The 19,009-nt window shown below is 46.1% G+C and overlaps 1 protein-coding gene across 2 annotated transcripts; it reads left to right on the forward strand.

The window, feature by feature from the left end:
* Positions 1 to 232: 232 nt before the first annotated feature.
* On the forward strand, positions 233 to 18,956 carry LOC143360985 (tyrosine-protein kinase CSK). 2 transcript variants are annotated; one of them, XM_076800218.1, is made up of 8 exons: positions 233 to 459; positions 5,363 to 5,405; positions 14,612 to 14,744; positions 17,242 to 17,895; positions 18,012 to 18,207; positions 18,397 to 18,483; positions 18,581 to 18,673; positions 18,753 to 18,956. In XM_076800218.1, exons 3-8 carry the CDS (start codon positions 14,656 to 14,658, stop codon positions 18,846 to 18,848), a joined length of 1,215 nt encoding a protein of 404 aa, XP_076656333.1. In that variant the 5' UTR covers positions 233 to 459; positions 5,363 to 5,405; positions 14,612 to 14,655; the 3' UTR covers positions 18,849 to 18,956. The 2 variants fall into 2 exon arrangements, with proteins under 2 accessions (XP_076656333.1, XP_076656332.1); XM_076800217.1 differs by having other exon boundaries at positions 234 to 459; positions 14,612 to 15,013.
* The last annotated feature ends 53 nt before the right edge of the window (positions 18,957 to 19,009 follow it).

Raw genomic sequence — 19,009 nt, forward strand, 5'->3', positions numbered from 1 at the left:
AATGAATTAGATTATGACATAATTTTTTTACGTCTCTGCGTCATTTCGCGCCACTTCTTTTCAACAACAGCATGTCTGTATTCGCGGGATACTACTTGCGGGCGCATGCGCACTGGAAATTGGTTACTGAAAATGTCGGAGCGTCGCTTCTGTTGGCACGATCTATGACTGAACTCAGGCTACAACTGACTCCAACTTCACAGCGTTGGTACCTCGAAAGTCACTAGCAGATTGTAGTGGATCAACTTCAAGCTCCAGTCTCCCGTAGATCAAGAAGTTCTTCGCTCGAGGTCGTGCGTAGCAAAATGGCCGTTCGACCAAAGTGAGTGTGACGTTTCGCGAGGTGATTGTATCGTTGTTCCGTGCGGTTTCTATGAATATTCGTTCATGTGACATAGTGTCATAGTGCTTCCTGTGTATACCGGCAGGTCTGTCAGGAAAAACCTTATATACGACAAGGTGAGTGCCGGATTCTCGTTGTGTTCGCGTGCAGGACAAAACTGTTGCGGTACTGTTACCCCGTGAAAAACGTTCCCAGATTCGTGGTTCAAACACGTTTTCCCATCGAATATCCGCGAGAACGACAACGATCGAAGCATATTGTTGCTCGAGGCCGATTCCGCGAGCGGTTACAATCGGATCGAAGATTAGATTTTCAGTTGTTACACACTCTCTCTCTCTTTCTGTGTGCGGCGACAGTCAAAAGTGGGCGTTATTTAAATGACACGCGCAGCTACGTTTAAAACGCATCGAATGACAGAGAAACAACACGTCCGACTGTCTCTTCTCGATCTTTCTGTATCAACGGCCAGTGACATTACCGCATCTCGCTCATTCGCAAAAAAATACTCCGCATGCATGCGCAAAACATTACTCCGTCCCGAGGCACACGAGGAATTTCCCCCCCGTCGTGTGTCGTTCGCGAATCAGATTTCATATTCTCTAATATTCAAAACGCAATGAAGATTCGGAGGAGACGTCGGTGTCTGTTTTCATACCGCATTTGGGTTTAACGTGTTCTCGGGACGGCGGGGCATTACGCAATGTATACACAGACCTTTATCGGTAACCATCGCGACACAGAGCGAAAGTATTTCGTCGCTTTAAATTTCCTGCGTATCCGAATCGGACGGACGATGTAATTACCGGGGTTATGTAACGGCGTCTTATTAGCGGGGTAATGAGGTGTCCGCGGGATTTTTACCGATCGAACAGAATATTCGTACCGTCTTCGGGGAGGGGGCAAAAATGTTTCGCAAACATTTCGTAGCCCGGTGATTTTCGAGCGCCGCGGAACGGCCGAAAATGTTGTTGTTGCATCGTGTCCGGAGATTAAAGAGAAAGGAAAGAAAAAGCGATTCGTGTCACGGCGTTCGTTAATCGAATCACGCGAACATTTTCAAGCCAATTTCGTCGGCACCGCCCGTTCCCGGTGATAATGGAAACGCGTCGACACGCACACGTGCCCTTTGCATTCCAATTTTCCCGCCACGGTTTTTGTTGTGTTTCGGGCTCGCCATTTTCGACCAGCACACCCGGGCCTTCGCGCACCGGTCTTCGTGCCGGTATCAGGCTAAGATTGTAACACCGAAACGGGTTATTACCGAAATAAATTTATTTACAGTCATAAGTACTCGTACGCTCTTAAAAATCGCATAGCTTTATCAATATTGGACTATACTACCTGAATTTTTTCGAGAAGTTCGAACAATTGGATCACTATGTAACGTGAGAAAAATGTTTCATTGAAATCGCAATTGGGCGAAATTGCAGAGAAAGTACTGGAAGTTGTATTTTGCAAATTTTTTATGCGGGCCTATATTAAAAATTTAGAAAGTACGTTTTGTACATCTGTATCAATTATACATATTCTGAATGTTTCATCTGAATCGGTCGACATTGCACTGACCTACAAACATTTAACGATGAAAACTTGAGGGCGAAAGTCGCAGAATTTTGCAGACAACATGTATTTGTTACTTTTATCATCATGTATATCATCAGACAAATTGTATCGTAAAGATGAAAATATACAATATTTTATTTTATTTCACAATATAAACTGAAGTAATAAATTCAGAGCGATTTTTAGATTTTGATTTTCTCTACTGCGTAATCGCTCTATACTCAATTTCCGTCACCGATTTCGATTGTTATTTGTTTATACTCACTCTACTGCGGACGTCTCTATAGCCACGGCGACTCTCTGTGGTTCGGCGCGCTTCAAATTCAAGGCGTTGTATCATAAGAGCGAGGAAGCGATGATGATAGCAACATTAAATTTATTTACGTGTCCGCTGTTTATAAACATTATTCCAACTAAGCCATCCGATCGGAAATTTCAGAAAGCCGAAAACTATCGGTGCGATACCATTTTATTTTGTACACACGTCGGTATATGTAGGTCCCTGCAGTATACACGCTTGTTCCGTAAATCCCCCACCATTTTTGGAAATGATCGGAACGAGTCCGCGGTCCGCCGACAGGAAATTGTTGCGATACGAGCAAGTGCAATACCGCGTACTTATATGGCCGCATAAGTATTCGCCCACTATTAGTATTAACGCCGGGAATGACGTGTTCCGAACGTCACTCCTGGAGTTTGTGAAACAAGTATCGTGTTTCCTATATGTTAACTCTTGTGCCAATAACAGGGCAGCAACTGGTCACACATTTCGAGCTGAAAGTACGTTCATGCTCTTATTGGAGAATTGATCTAAACAGTGTTCGCACACTTTTTGCAACGACGTAAACCGTTAAAATAATAATTGTTAATTATTACAGGGTTCCATACCCCCGTTCGAAGCAGCTCCGAGTGCAAGGGTTAATAAAAGCGACTCAATCTTCGGGAACGTCCTAGGGCTAAGGTTCGAAGTTCCTTCCAGATCTCCGTCGTCCTTGTAAATCCCCAAAGTCGTGGGAAACTCGGGCTAGTTAGGATAGCTGCACCGTGAGGGACGTGGGGGACTCGGCGGAAGTCCCGAGTGAATGATTAATACGGTTCCGAGACGAGCGAAACAGCCCATGCGAACTCGAGCAATTAACAATTGGCTAATTGTACGGTTAACGAACGGTACACGGCATCCCCGTCGAATAATTCAGTCACAATGCATAATTGTGCGCCGCAAATGGGCCGCTCTTCCTCCCGGGGAAGACTTTTCTGCGGATATCGTCGTCCACAGCTGGAAAAACGTGGACGAGCAGACCCCCAGGTGTCCCAGGTGTCTTCATTTTGCCTAATGAATTCGTCCTCGTGGCACAGAGCTTGAAGCGAGAGGAAACGACCGCAACCTTGCGCCGAACGTTGCGAGACGCTTGCGCCGGATGATCAATCGCGATCGGTCTCGTTGTAGTCCTTGTCCCAGGCGCTAATGCTAGCATTGATCCGACGATTTTGGTCGTGCGGAAGCATAAGCTGAATCAGGCCGTTTTCGATTTCGCGTTCCCGTGTTCACACGTTCCTAGGGCACGCCCCTAGCTCCCTATTGGCTACAGCGGTTGCACATACTGTGCAACGCGTGACGTCAAAGCCTAGGCATTGGCCTACTCGAGTTAGGATGGGGATAGGCGGAGCCAGCGAGAGCCCCTTTCCCCTTGTGCGGATAGATGTATAGACTAAGTAATTATTTTAGCGACAATTGATAAGAATTATCTTTGATTTATCGGAGATCGGATACCCCGTGCGAGTGATGCAGGTGCTTTATGAATGATTTCATTTTTCTGGCACGTGAAGCAATTTGAAGTAATGCAATAAAAAACTTGACTGTTTATGTTGTCAAGCTATTGTTGCCTGCGTCTCACAGTGACGTGGCCTCGGGAGGTATCGCGTTTACGGTTACGCTGAGATCGTGATAAAGGACGTTATCAACGTGTAGAAAGACGGTTTGATAGCCGGAGCGAAAAAATATACCGTTCGTTGCAAAATAAAACTACCGGACGACGAGCAAGACGGATAATTTCGTTCACGACTAATGTTATTTTTCTATACTTCTCGTGTTCAGCCGGTTCCGTATCTTATCGGATGAAATCTGCGATTTTAAATATTTCCTTTGGCATTTGATTGTAATGTCGCATAGCAATTTGCTGGCTGAACAAGTATTAACTGATACAGCCGTGATAAACGATATCGTATATGCAAGATTAACATTGAAAATGTTATCTCTTTATATTCGCCGATCAAATACTCTTTTATTCTGGTATTGCAGAATTGTTTCGTTCATATGGAACGTCTCGAACAAATAAATGTGTCGCCGCAAACATATCTTGGCCGAACTTCACCTTGGCAACCCAGAAATGTTTAACCTTTTTTTATATAATCCTGTAGATTTTCACGAGAAAATACCAAAAATCCAAGATTCGATGTTAGGAATTCACCGGTTCAAAAGTGATGGACCTAGAATCTGAAAAGTAAAATGTTGGAGTAATTTTCACAGCCTCTCGCCTTGCAGTCACTTGTTTATCGCAGAATGCGTTTGCGATGTCGCAACGTTTAACCGACGCGTGAGAGTATTTAAAAAGTGTTTATTCTTTTGGCAAACAACGCACCCTTGTTACCTTTGGCGCGCAACACCGTAATTGCGGGGCCTCATGCTCGCGCATAATTTCCCGACGTTAGGCAGTTCTATCTGTCCAGATCTCGTCGGAGGTATTCAAATTTTACGATTCCTATTAAATTCTAATACGTCCGGGCGGATTAGCGTTAAGGGCCGCCGTTTGTTGTTCCCGGCGTTTTCCGCTTTGTTCGGAATTTTAATTAGCAATTGAGCGCGTCTCGGTGAAACGCAGCGACCCGTCCATAGTCGGTCTCATTAAATTCATTACGACACGCTTCCCACTCTTCGCCTTGCTGCTTAAAAACGCGTTCGGTCGGCGCTCGTGATTTTTTCGAAATCTTTGGACAGGAATTTCGCCAGATTTTTCGAATTCTAGGGAGGGAGAGAGGCGAAGGGAGAGGGGGGAATTGTACAATCCCAAGCAGGCGATTACGCATCGGCGAATAGTTTCACGTACCTGCTTCCGATAAGCGTTTACTTTTTACCTTGGTTTAGCGGAGTTCAAACTTTTCTCCGGCACAGTACCTTGAGCCACTTATCGATTCAAACAAACATAGTTGCCTCGTACATTCGTTGTGTTATGTATAAGTGGTGATTAACCTTTCAGGCACGGCGTCCGTGCTCCGCAGTGTCCTTGACGAATCTTTCTATATTTAGAGCGGTTCCGAAAAGTGAAAAAAGCTTGACAATTCTTTAGAAATTCGGAAATTAATTCGACCTTTGCTCCCCCTTCAAGTACAACATTTTCGGAACATCGTTTATTTTATATTTGCGATAGATTAATGGATTTCCTTCTATTTCTGTTTCAGAGGGGAACATACCTGGAGGATGGACAATCAATTTGAAATATAGGTAATACTCCAAACCGAAATCTGCCTTTAAAGAACAATCCCAAGGGAGACAATTAGATTCAATTGGCCCGCGTGATTTGTTAATACGCCGCTGGTGAAAAATTGATCAACCGATCCTCACCTGTGAGCCACGGATAATTAGAAAATTTTTGAAATAATTAGCGCCGAGCAATGTGCTAATCAAACGTAATTGGAGTCTCATAATCGGCACCGTTACGCCACTTGTGTGAAAATGTATAATTCACCAGTCGGACAAACACGCGTAATTGCTTAATGAAACATTCAATTCTCTCGATCTGTGTGCAAATAAACGAAGTTGATCGTCAGAACTATGAACGGCTCGAGTAGATTGAAGGATCTATACACAGTCTTTCCTCGAGTAGATCGAAGGATCTATACACAGTCTTTTCTCGATATATGTCGCAAATACTCGGCTGATAAAAGTCGCAGAACTACCCCCTCTACTGCGGGGTTTCGACGATCGAGAATAATATCTGCTGGACGATATATGTCGCCGGCAGGACCCGTGTCGTTGACATATATCGAGAAAACATCTGGACAGCGGATCTTCATGCGAAATAAAAATGTTCGTGCCTGAATGGCAACAAACTTGATCGCTAAAATACTAGAAATTTATTTTCTCGCTGAATAACAGTATTGTCAAATAGTTCCAATGGTATTATCGTGTTCGATTACACCGACTCATCTGTGCCATAAGCTCGTGCTCGAGTCGATCACAACCTTGGAGACGATTTCCGCAAAAATCGGACGATCACCCGCGAATTAAGATAAGGATCGCCGTGCGATCAAAGGCGCATTCTCGGCGATCAATTAAACTTCTTATCGCGTCCGCGGCTTATCGTTATTCGCGTTTCAATATTGGCCTGGCCCTCGTTAGTAAAACTTAATGACTCGGCCGGCGATACCGCGGAGTTTCTTGAAATCGCGCGAGCGTTCTCTCTCTCTCTCTCTCTTACTCCGTTCTCTTTAGAAATATAATTACTCGACGGAGTACAAGGGACGCCTTCATAAAGTATGCGAGGCTCTCGTTTGTAACGTCTCTCGTTATTATGTATTCCGTATGGCACCGGTCCCCCCCTCTCTCTCTCTCTCTCTCTCTGCGATTGCTCGCTCCCACTCCCGGCACAATAAATCTTTCCTTCGTCCCTTGTTCCGTTCCCTTTCTCCGGGTCTCTGATTAATCCCCGAACCTTTCCGCGTCAAACCCACGGACAGAGATTTTTCTGGGTCACGTCATACTTTCCGCCACGGTTTCCGTGCCACCTTGCCGATACCGATCCCCCGCCGCGCACATGTCCCCCGTGTGAATCGTGCTGCACCTCTCCTCTTGCTCCGCGAGTGGAAAGTAATAGACCGTCCTGGAAAGTAACCGTGGCTCTCTCGCGTGTCGCACTCTCCGTCAACGGGATTCGGGAGTCAAATCGGGAATTACAGCGGCGGGTTCTGGAACTCTTTTGGCCGGTGATCCGAAAAAAAAAACACCGGCTCGGGGAAAAATAGGGCGGACCTGGAAGAGCCACGCGTTTCACGCTAGGAGCCAACAGGAACTTTCTTGGTCGTTCGAACGATTGATTGTTCTTTCTTGTGGCAGAAAAAGGGCCGGCAGCAACGCCAGATGGAAAACGGCGGGTCACGGTACAGTAACGTGTACTGTTAAAGAGAGCCCACGTCGGAGCAAATCGGTCGAGCATGCTCTTTGCTCCCGCCATTCTTCTTCTCGTTTTCTTCATTCCGCTTTTTTCCCCCCCTCGCGTGCCGGAGATATTTATAGCGGCCGGTTACGAGACAACGACGACCGAACGAGCTTTCCATAAATCACGCGAACAACAGGGGTGGTTCACGGCGAATTCGAAATCATCCATCCCCGTCCGGTTAATCCCTAACCGGCAGCAGAAATTATGAGAGCCTGTGGCCGGATAAGACGGTCAAAAATACTGAAGACTGTATCTCGACCGGGAGGGTTGTTGCGGGGTGAAACGGGGAAGATGGCCCATTTTATTTATTTAGACATATTTCCCGTTTAGTCAAACACCCAGATACAAAGTTACCTCAAATCACCTCGGGAGTCACCCATTTCAGGGAACTGCAACATTCTTGGGACACCCTGTATAATGGACACTAAACGCGTTTTTAAACATTTTCATTACAGGATAAGAAGGTTGTGAAATTTCCTTCACGCGTCATTTAGTAAATTCTTCTAAATTCTTGATGAAAACTCGCGTGGTCCATTTTTAACAGCTGCTTTTGACGAGTATAGTCGTCACGAAGAAATGGCAATATTTTGTGTTATGGCGAGTACGTCGATATACGGTTCAATTTAGGTACACACTTTTCGAAGAGGTCGAAACAGTTAACTGATTAAAAGAGTTATACCATTTCGAAGATGATCAAGTATTATTTTGAAATCCGGACGTCCCTCTGGGCACGGCTAGGGATCGATGGGAGAATCGCGTGCTCGCGCCGTTGCAGCCGGATAATCCTTCGCCGATCTTTAATCCGTTGAAACACGCGGTTACTTTGGGATTTGATTTTCCGAACCGATGGCTCTGGACGAAATCGATTTCACCTCGCCGTGTGTGCCATTCCAGACGCTAATACCGTTGGCATCTGCGACTCTGTTCGAGATCGTGGAGCTAATCGAGTAATTGAATTGGGCTAGTGCAGCGATACCACGCTGTCATAGGGATTCTTGAGGATTTCAAAGCTGAAAACTATTAGGAGCTGGCTGAAGCTCTAGTGTTGTTCAGTGGTTCGAGAATCGCTTGGGAAATCGACGTGATCATCCTCGATACACTGCTACCACCCCTGGCAGTCGAGATTCGATCAAAATCATGAATATAATTGTTGAACATTAATAATACTGTGGTTTCTCGATATATGTCCACAATGCGGTTCTTGTCAGCGTCTTGTATCGCCCAGGGGACATACCCCTGTGTTATGTTTACGCTCCTCGGCGTCCAAGGCCTCTCGGGTTGACCTTCACAGGGTATACTAGTGGGGATAATTCCGCGACGTTTATCATCCAGGCGTTCGTGACATATGCAGAGAAATTACCGTGTATGCAGCGGATCCAAAAAATTACATTTCCCATTCTCGGGAAATTTCTAATATTTAAGCTGATAATTTTGTGCTCATTTTAAAAAGTTTCCGTCGTTCATTTTTGTCCAAGATATATCTTTGCACGGCACACCGGAAGATATTCCGGCTACTTTCTCCAGAGAATCATAATTTTTAGAATTTCCAAGTTCGGGATCATTCGTTGCCAGCAGAATCGTAGCAGATCCAGGTCCCGTGGCTCTCTCGCTTCGCAGCGTTTCGCACAATAGTGAATTCTATCTGCCTGTCGCGCGAGATAAATCCATTTATAGATCCAAGTGGGTCATCCCACATAATCCTTCCTCTCCGCGGCACACACACACACACAATTGTTCCAATTTCTTATGGCAGGCAGCGGTGCTATTACCGCAATTATGTATCACTTTGCACGAGCCGATTCGGTTGATTCATAGCGGGGAGAAACTGTGACGTGGTATTCTCGAGCTCTAGGATTACTTTATCGAGTCATAGGGGTTCTAAAAATAGGGGCGTTTCGCGCAATACCGGGTGACAATTTACAGCCGGGACGATTTATGGGCGATTCTTCGCTTATTTTCCAAAATAGTTGCACCAAAACCCCGAAAATTTCGTACCACGAAATATCTTAAAGTTCGGTTCACTAAGTACACCGTTTTCTCTATATATGTCGCCAAGGCCTGGGTGATAAACGTCGCGGAATTATCCCCGCCACGGGGTATACCCCGTGAGGGGCCGCGAAGCTCGAGAGGCCTCGGACGTCGTACAGAGGGCCATGTCTCCTCGACGATATATGTCGCTAGCAACTCACTGTATGTCCGAAATGCCTGGCCGGTAAAATGAATTGCAACAGTTCTAATTGCGAATTCTGGTTTCCAGCTTTTTATACCTAGCACACACCGAACTGACGAGTTCGAATTTTGTGTGCCAATTGAGAAAGTACGCGGTAGAAATTAGGTAACCGTGCGACCAAATGACAATCGACTTTCTTTAATGGACGATTGATGATCGCTTTCTTTTAATAAACGGCCGACGATCAATTTTACAAATCGACTGAAATTAGTCAACGACTTTTCGACGATTCGTTCCCCTAAATCGTAAGCGTCAACGAGTGACATTTACGAGAGGAACGAGTACTTGAAATCGGTACCGGCAAGTTGTTAAAAATAATTGAAAGGAAATTTTAGACCGGTCAGGAAGAAATTTGCTTCCAGTATACGAAGTGTGCATAAAGTCCGTTGATTTCTGTCGAATTCGCAAACTGTAGGGATCCACTCGAGGCGACGAAGTATGGTTCCCGGCCAGTTTTCACGGTGTTCCCGTGCCAGCGCCGCTGTAATTGAAGGCTGGTTTCGCCGTGGTATCGCTCGCGAGTCGATAATTACGTTTAATTACCCGGGATTACAAATACAATTAGTTCACACGGTGGCCGAACATCATCCGGTCGGAAATTGAACGAGAACCACCCGTGTTCCGTTGGTTCTGCCCCGTAGCCGAAGAATCCTCCTCTCCATCTCCTCTCCTTTCTCTCGCGGCTCTCTTTCTCTCTCGCTCCGCCGGTTGATATCTTTAGACACGTGGAACGGGGCGAGGCGTCTTGCGGTTTTCCTCGCGGGAGAGGGGAATAATGCTGCCTGTCCACGTGGGAGTAATTCCGGAGAGTGGATCTCGCGTCTCTAGCCGCTCGAGAATAAACTGCGGCCGGCCCCGTGGAGTAAAAAGCCCGCCGGGGCACAGACGACGAGTAAATAAAGCGTTTCGAGCGAGATCAGTAAATTCCAGATCTTCCTTTCAGCCATGAATTATTCCATTCCACGAGCGGAGCCGAGAGTGAACGGAAATTCCGCTCGGTCAGCGTCTTCCGCGAGGCACCAAGATTTTTCGGACACCCTGTGTAGAGGCACTTATTAAAATAACCAGCAGACAGAGAACTTTACATATTTATCTTTTCCATCTTGAAATCGTGTGCACTAATTACCCCCGCCGTGAACCCTTCGCGTCTGCCTTGGAACGCGCATCTCGAGTCCGCGGGGCCATAATGTGATAATTAAATGCTTCCTAATTGCATCGTGTAACAGTGTTCCTCGCGTTGTTCTCGCGCTGATACGATCTGCGCTACCGAATAAAATCAAATACGGCAAAAAACAGTTAAAAAATCATTCGGCCAATTATCTCCGGGAAAAGCGTTCGAGGGTGTTCGCACCCCGAGGAGGACCGTTGGCCCCGATAAAATCAGGCGAGCGCGCGTGAGAAACAAGGTTATGCGAATCCTCTCTCGGGGGCTTCCCGAATTTCTCGCGACGAGCCGGTGTTTCGACCGGAAGCCGGCACGGAACGGCCGAGTCCTCCTCGGCCAGGTGTTCCCCTCGTTAGGCCCGGGGGCAATTAGGGCAACGGGCGAACGGAAATTCGGGAGCCAACCAAATCGCGCGATCCTTCCCCCGTAGAAACGCGTACCGATTTCCAGCATCGGCGAACCGTTCACTTTTCGACGTTCCGCTCGCCGCTTTATTTACAAAGTCACCGTGCGCGATCCGGATTCCGATGGGAAACGGCCGGGAACAATGATACTCAGGAACTTATTATGCGGTAACACCGGACGCGTGGAAAACACGGAACCGCCGCCGTCTAATTAAGCAACAGTCTCCGGCAAAACGAGGAAGCGCCGCGCGCCTAACGTCCCATGATATTTTCGGACGCGCACTGTCTACTTGCACGCCAAATCCACCATTTTGCAAACCAAACTCACCGTTTGGAAGTTCCAAGGTCCATCGCGTGTTTATTCTATACATGTCGCAAATGCCTAGCCGATAAGAGTCCCGGAACTATCCCCACTCCCGCGGGGTATACCCCAAGAAGCTCGAGAAACCTTGAGAAGGAATAAAATCTCCTGGCCGATACTTGTCCGTGGCTGGAACCGTGTGTTGGACATGTATCGAGTATAGAGGGTACATACTTTCATCAGAGAGGAAATGAGAGTGCTCACGCCCGGGATTTTAGTGTCCCCGGTATAGTGCTGGCCCCTAGTCTAATTTTTAGCCTGGACCAGAGCCTGCATCATTAGCAGCGGATTCCAACTAATGCCAGAGTGGATGCTACTTCTATGTTAAAAGAGGCTCTTCTCTGCAGGCTCTGATCCAGCCTAAAAGACGATGCAGGTTCTGGTCCAGGCTAGAAAGATGATGTGGGTTCTGTTCCAGGCTAAAAAGGTGATGCAGGTTCTGTTCCAGGCTAAAAAGATAAGAAAAAGAAAACGGTCGAAATGTGAAAATCCTTTGCGTCTTGTTTGTCCCGGAGTGTAGGTGGCTGCTCGTTAATTAGCGTCGACAAGGAATAGAGCAAATTGGCCCGAGATGTGGTGCCGAAAATAACGTCACTCGCGAAACATCGGCGGTAGCCGTGCAGTTTCCGTAAACCGGCGATAAATTCGCACGTGAACTGTAGCCGAGCACTTATCCAATTTCATGGGTATCATTAAACATGCGGGCAACTGGCGCAGGGCTCCCCCGATACGTATGAAAATTTCATACTGCTAGCCGAACGGTTCGCTTTATCTTCGATAATGTGTTCCCGGCTCTGACCCGGAAGCTGTGCTCCTTTGAGGCGGCCACCGATAAATGGATTCTAGCTAACCGGTCCCGCGTTCTGCCGCCTTGCGTTTTCCATTAAACCGGCCCGAAAACTTTTCGCCGATAAACAACACCGGTCAAGGTTCCCGGCGATACCGGAGCCCCGGAGTGTATGAACATTGAATTTACATCGCGCGAAAATGCGCTGCAGGCATGCACGACACCGCCGCGATCAAAACTATAGCTAGCCACGAGCTTTCCCTTCGCGTTTGATTTTATCACTCCTCCGATGCACGAACAGGCATTTTTTTCCTTTGTTGTGTTTCCATTATCCGGGGGGAAGTTGCCCAATGCCGGACAGCAGCGTTTTATTAAATAATTGAAACGTAACGGGGAGGTTTAGAAGCACGAGGAAAGTTAAAACGCTACAACCGAGTTGAAGAACACTATATAGTTTTCTCTGTATATGTCGCCAAGGCTTGGATGATAAACGTCGCGGAATTATCCCCACTACCGCGGGGTATACGCCGAAGGTCGACGCCGAGGAGTGTAAACATAACAGGAGTGAGCTATACCCAGCTCGGGTATGTCTCCTGGACGATATATGTCGCTGGAAAGACCCCTGTTGGTGACATATATCGAGAATTCCCTGTGTTCCAGATCTATCAACCCTAAAGCTCGCCCTTAAGGGTAGTTCCTATGAAATTAGAAGACTCGTGGTTTCCTCCTACTTTCTCCTTTGGAATGCGTCTAAAAATTCTGAAAAAAATGTGACACATTGTGGAGAACAAGCCGCACATCGGAGAATTTTTGCCGATTTTTCGGTTGCCGGTTACGGTTGTGAAAAATGAAAAACGGAGGAGGCTGCCGAGAAAGTTTGCCTTCTCGTCAGCTCGCGACGCGTTTTGCTCGAAATTTGAAAAGCGAACGAGAAAACCTGAATACCGACGCTTGCGTAATACCGATCCTCGTATTAGTATGTCCGACTGCAGCTATATATTTTCACGTGACATAACGTGCTCGTCATAGACGCCGGACCAAGGATAAACCCCGGTTGAATTATTCAATATTTCTTCGTGGAATAGATTTGTTTCTCCGGCGTCGCTTTCGGTCGCTGATATAGATTTTTTCAGTGGACACGATATCTCGCAAAATTCGAAGAAAATGTCTCCGCATAGCGCATTTATGGCAAAAATAGGCGAGCGTGATTCCAAGCAGTGAAAAGTTGAGAAAAATTGAAAAATAAATTTATTGCGACTCAATAAAACAAACCTGAAACGAGTAAAAAATTTCCATTTAGTTGCTGCCGCTTGCAATTAATGCAAACAATTTTTATTTCGCATAAAGATCCGCCGATTAACGTTATCGCGTCCCTTATCGCATCTGCGACTAAGCTGATTCAATAATATAAATTAAACAACGTCGAGCCTTAACGGGTCAACATCTTTCGACTGAAACGGAAAAATATGTCAAGTATGCGCATTCGGAAATGCTCGCATGACGCTCGCGGATCGAATGACTCACACAGCTGATCAGTAACTCGGGAACTCACCTTGAAGTTGGAACTGTGATTTATGCATGAGAAAAACTAGTCTGCACGTGTATATGGAAATCAAAGTATAAGTAAATAAACACAGAAGCGAAACGCAATCGAACATCGGTTTACTTTTATTCGATCCGTTTTTAGCACGGTGGTGTGAAGATATTTTTTGTTGCCCCGTAAATTGCCGCGTTTTTTCTTCTTAATACGTCTTTCCTAATTGGCGAGGCAAAAATAGAGTATCTTCTGAAGGATAGCACGCGATGTGCAAGTCGTTGCAGTGACTCACACTGTTTACCTAGAACACATCATTCAATCTGAATGAACACCACTATTATCCTCAATTGTGAGTCGCGTAACACGCCGATGCGAAGCTGCGTAGAAAAATGTCGTTTAACTATAGAGATAATATCACAGTGGAGCGTCGATTCGAAAAAATTAAAGATTACTTTAACAAACAAGTTTTATTAACTGTAGATGGATATATTTGAGGGTGTTCCAAAAATCTACTTCCTTGAAGAGCGTGATTCCCGAGGTGATTTGAAACAACTTTCTCCTGTGCGAAAATCTTCTCCTCGGCTTCGTTGAGGAGTTATTAACGAAAAACACGGACCAATCAGAGCGCGCCTACAGCGGATAGACTCCGCCCACCGCGCTCCGATTGGCCCGCGTTTTTCGTTAATAACTCCGTAACAAAGCGGCGGAGAAGATTTTCGCAAAGGAAAAAGTTCTTTCAAATCACCTCAAGAATTACGGGAAGTACATTTTCGGGAGACCTTGCGCAGCTATTGTTCTTCTTGGGGTCTAACTGTAAAATATATCGTAGTGCAAGGGGATGTTACCGTACCGCGAGCCACGAGAGAGTTAACAGCCTTTGTAGGGGCATGGTCCGACATGGTACGTCAACATCCGGCATGGGCGGGGTATAGCGTTTCGTTTGGTGCGGGAAAGCGGCTAATTAGGCTTGGATCGACGGATTGCTTAAACACATGTTGTCGTTTGCAGGTTCACAAAGGTCACTGCGGGAGTTGCGATGCCAACGTACCACAATGCGGGTGGCGGATACCCGAATGTGTCAGCGCCAGCGCGGCAAGCGAAGCTCGACGGCAACCAGAATCATCATACGATCCCCTCAAACGTAACGTCCCATCCCCTACTACAGAACAACAGCACAACAACACCGCAACAACACAACGTTCCTTCCAACTTGTCTGCAAGCAACATTCCGTCCCATCCACCAGTATCACCGACAATGACTACGCATTCGAACGTCACCGCTCCAAATCTAATCAGTCACATGAACACTGGATCGCCGCCGGTGATCCTCACCACGAACACCACAAATCCTAGCAATCCCGCCGTGTTAGCGGTCAATCCGAGGCACGAGGTCAAACTGAACGCTATGCCGTACGTATTCATTCCTTGCACACGTTTTTCCAAACCGTCGATACTCGAGCAACGGCCACACTAAACGTTCCGGATTTCACACCTTTGCGCTACGGAAAGATTTGCTGTTGCTCTAATTATTTGTAATTTGGTCCCTGCTCAAATTTACGCAACCGTACGCAACAATATGTTACGCGATAACGGGAATTCTGTGGTTATTTTACAAGTTACAATATTTGCTCATAAACCGAAGAAAATTACCGTAAAATGTACGCGTTGACTTTTGGGATTGTTAGTTAGACTTATTTGAGTAAGTGAGAACGAAACACTGTGATAAAGTATTTAGTAACCGGTTTTTTGTATTTTATTTTACTGTTATTGAGATTATAAAGATCTTTGTGTAGGAAGTGATTGAATAAACAGTTTTTGTCAGATTCTCCGGAAAACTCGAATAGATTCAATCTTATCATTTTTAGAAGCCAACACATGTCCGTTGCTTTTAGTGGTCATTAGGCGCGGCGTTGAGTGCCACTTAGGATTACATATGGGTGACACTAATTTTTCGCCAGAAATTCATTTTTGTTCCGAACCACTCGGACAAATCGAATTTGACTAGAAATTTTCTGCCGCAAAAGCGTGAAAAGTGGCGTCCATTTTGTGGTGAATTTCAACTTTCTACTTTCGGCCTCGTTAATGAAATTGCTTTGATTTTTGCGCCAATTTTTGCGGTTTATATTCGGCGCTCACGCAGATTAGATCGAGTCGAAGCGATTTATTCACAATTTATTCAACAAACGGTTATAAGCGAAGAGCACATTTTTATGCAAAATGAAATACACTCCGTCATGCAATTTTCTATCGAATGGAACAGTATCATAATTATTGCCATTACAATTGAAGTTGCTGAATAGATTCGACGGAAAAATTGTAGCTCAAAGGTTGAAAACATGATCCAATTGTGATAAAACATTGTTCAAAACGATTAAGGGTGTCCATTATCGATTTTATCTGACTCTCGGAAAAAAGAAAAGAATTACTGACACACAGCCATACACTATTAGCTGCGTCGTTAGCTACAGATAAAGATTGAAACATTCCACAGTAATTAAATTTCTCAGCTATGTACTTAAATTCCAGAAAAACAAATAGAATGTTTATTTTTAAATACGAATAAGATTACATTCAGTGCGCACCACTGATACTTCATGGAAAGCTGGATCCGAAGGCCATGTTCTTAAATGTTTTGAACGTCGTCGATTTCCATCGTTTCGTCCTGCTTTCACACGCAAGCTTACGTGTCTACATAATTGTTTGCAACAGACGTGCCGTACGGAATACCAACAAATTTGTCGAAGATACTCCCAGAACTTTTACGTGTCGGTGTATGTCGACGTAGGAAGTCGTATGGACGCAAAAAAGGCGCTGTTATTGTACGCACACAAATACAGTAATTTCTCTGTATATGTCGCCGAGGCCTGGACGGTAAACGTCGCGGAATTATCCCCACTACCGCGGGGCATATCCCGCGAGGGGCCGTGAAGCTCGAGTGGCCTTGAAGGCCGGGGAGTGTAAACATAGCTCAGGCCAGTGTTGTTGACATACATCGAGAATTCACTGTAGTTCAGTGTCATCTAGCATAGGTCACTTAAGGAGGCCGGCATGGTTTGAAATCCATATACGCATGCAAGGGTCAAAATCTAGACAAACTGCCGCTTCAATATCGCAATGAGCAGTTTAGAAGTGGTCAATTGTGTTTCCTAAAAGTCCAATCTACGTCTGTATGGAGCCCAAATTGCGAATTTCTACCTCATCGTGGAGTAATTTGTAATATTCGGCAGAAAATTCGAATTCTGAAGCAAGTATGACGTCACAAGATGGCTGCCGCTGACAGATTCTCTTAATTTCGAGAGATTTAGTGTTCTTATCGAAAAAAAGGCTCCATACAGACGTAGCAAAGACATGTACAAACACGGTGGTATGCATTTTTAATGGATTACTTACTTATTTAAGACGTAAAATGTCTAGAAAAAAAAGGCACAGCGTAACATAGCGTGACAGTCAAGGCCAAATGCCTGCCGGCCCCCTTAATCATCTTCTGTGGCTATAGTAAGATTGTTTAGGGGTGCGTGCAACCCCAGGGGTGCGAGAGAAGTTTCTAAATTTCCGATGGAACATTTACTTTAATTTAATTTTTTGAATAGAGGAATTGGAGGCTCGCATAATCCGTTTAGAATCGGCGGGTGTTGCAGATGGTTTCACGGGAAGATATCGCGGGAAACCGCGGAGAGATTGCTGCGGCCGAGGGAGGACGGGCTGTTCCTGGTCCGGGAGTCTACAAACTTCCCGGGGGACTATACGCTGTGCGTGTGCTACCAGGGCCGGGTGCAGCACTACCGTGTGAAATACAAGAACAATCAGCTGACGATCGACGACGAGGAGTTCTTCGAGAACCTGGCGTTGCTGGTGGAGCACTACGAGCAGGACGCGGACGGTTTGTGCACGCAGCTGACCAAGTCGTTGCCGAAGCAGGGCAAGCAGGACTTCTGCGTGGACCCTAAAGCGTTCATGGAGGCTGGATGGGTGATCCAGACCCACGAGCTCGAACTGAGGGAGTGCATCGGCAAGGGCGAGTTCGGGGACGTGTTGCTGGGTGTCTACCGAGGGGAGAGGGTCGCCGTCAAGATGCTGAAGGACAACAGCGAGGCGGCGCAGAGGTTTCTAGCTGAAGCGAGCTTGATGACCTCGCTGATCCACGACAACCTGGTCAAGCTGCTCGGCCTCGTCTTCAACAATCAACACATGTACCTGGTTACGGAGTATATGAGCAAAGGATCCCTGGTGGATTACCTGAGATCACGGGGTAGATTGCATGTTTCCAAAAAGGATCAGATCAACTTCGCCTAGTACGTATAGTTTTTGTTTTTCGTTGTTCTTGGTTGTTTTGGTTGTTGATCCTGCGGGAGGAAGAGAGGGAGAGTGAGGTTCCCGCTGTAACATGCCTGTTGCCGTTCTGTTTCAGCGACACGTGCGCTGGCATGGCGTATTTAGAGTCGAGACACGTAGTGCACAGAGATCTGGCCGCGAGAAACGTTCTTGTCGCGGAGGACAACTCCGCGAAAGTGTCCGACTTCGGGCTTGCACGGGACGAGAACTTTTCCCTAGAGGGCGGCAAGCTGCCCATCAAATGGACTGCACCAGAGGCTTTAAAGCAGAATGTAAATGTCGCTTCTACGTACAGTGATTTCTCTATATATGTCGCCGAGGCCTGGACGGATAAACGACGCTGGCAAGACCCGTGTTCCCGACATATATCGAGAATTCACTGTACTACCTTTCTTATGTATCAGGTACCGGAAAAGAAAGCTCACGCGGTTCTCTTCCAATTGCAACATTTCTGTTCACAGAAGTTTTCAAATAAGTCTGATATGTGGAGTTTCGGAATACTCTTGTGGGAGATCTATTCCTTCGGGCGTGTACCATACCCACGAATTGTGAGTAATATGTCTCCCAGCTTCACCTAACTTCCCCTCGTCCTGCGAGAGGACGATTATAACAATGATCGTAAAACATTTTCTTGCATTATTCCAGCCATTGGCGGACGTTGTAAAATGCGTAGAGAAAGGATACAAAATGGAGCAACCGGACGGTTGTCCGCACGAGGTTTACGACATTATGAGACAAGTAAGTACGTCCGTCGAACTCACCAGTCGCTTTTAAAGATATCGGGAAAAATTGTTATTAATCCTGTATTGTTCACCAGGCATGGGACTTACAGCCTGAAAAGCGACCTACCTTTTACGATATAAAAATAGTGTTGGGTCAACTGAAAGCCGAGTACACCAAAGGTGTGAATTAAAGAAAAGACGCCACTTATTTTTTAGTAGAGTCGATCTAGAAAAAGATCGGAAACACGAGACTAGCATTCCCCGGGGACGATACTTCGTCCAAAAAAACAAAAAACAAAGGACGAAGGAGGGTACCGGCTCTAAAACGACTCTCCCTCGAGAATGCACAACG

The sequence above is a fragment of the Halictus rubicundus genome, chromosome 14 (assembly GCF_050948215.1).
Source record: "Halictus rubicundus isolate RS-2024b chromosome 14, iyHalRubi1_principal, whole genome shotgun sequence".
NCBI lineage: Eukaryota > Metazoa > Arthropoda > Insecta > Hymenoptera > Halictidae > Halictus > Halictus rubicundus.

What these genes read in the sequence shown, in the direction of transcription:
- LOC143360985 (XM_076800217.1), top strand. Translation starts at nt 14,640, where the DNA reads ATGCCAACGTACCACAATGCGGGTGGCGGATACCCGAATGTGTCAGCG. An exon ending in CAGAGGCTTTAAAGCAGAAT is followed by an intron (nt 18,208 to 18,396) that starts GTAAATGTCGCT and finishes TTCTGTTCACAG; the next exon opens with AAGTTTTCAAATAAGTCTGA. An exon ending in TTTACGACATTATGAGACAA is followed by an intron (nt 18,674 to 18,752) that starts GTAAGTACGTCC and finishes ATTGTTCACCAG; the next exon opens with GCATGGGACTTACAGCCTGA.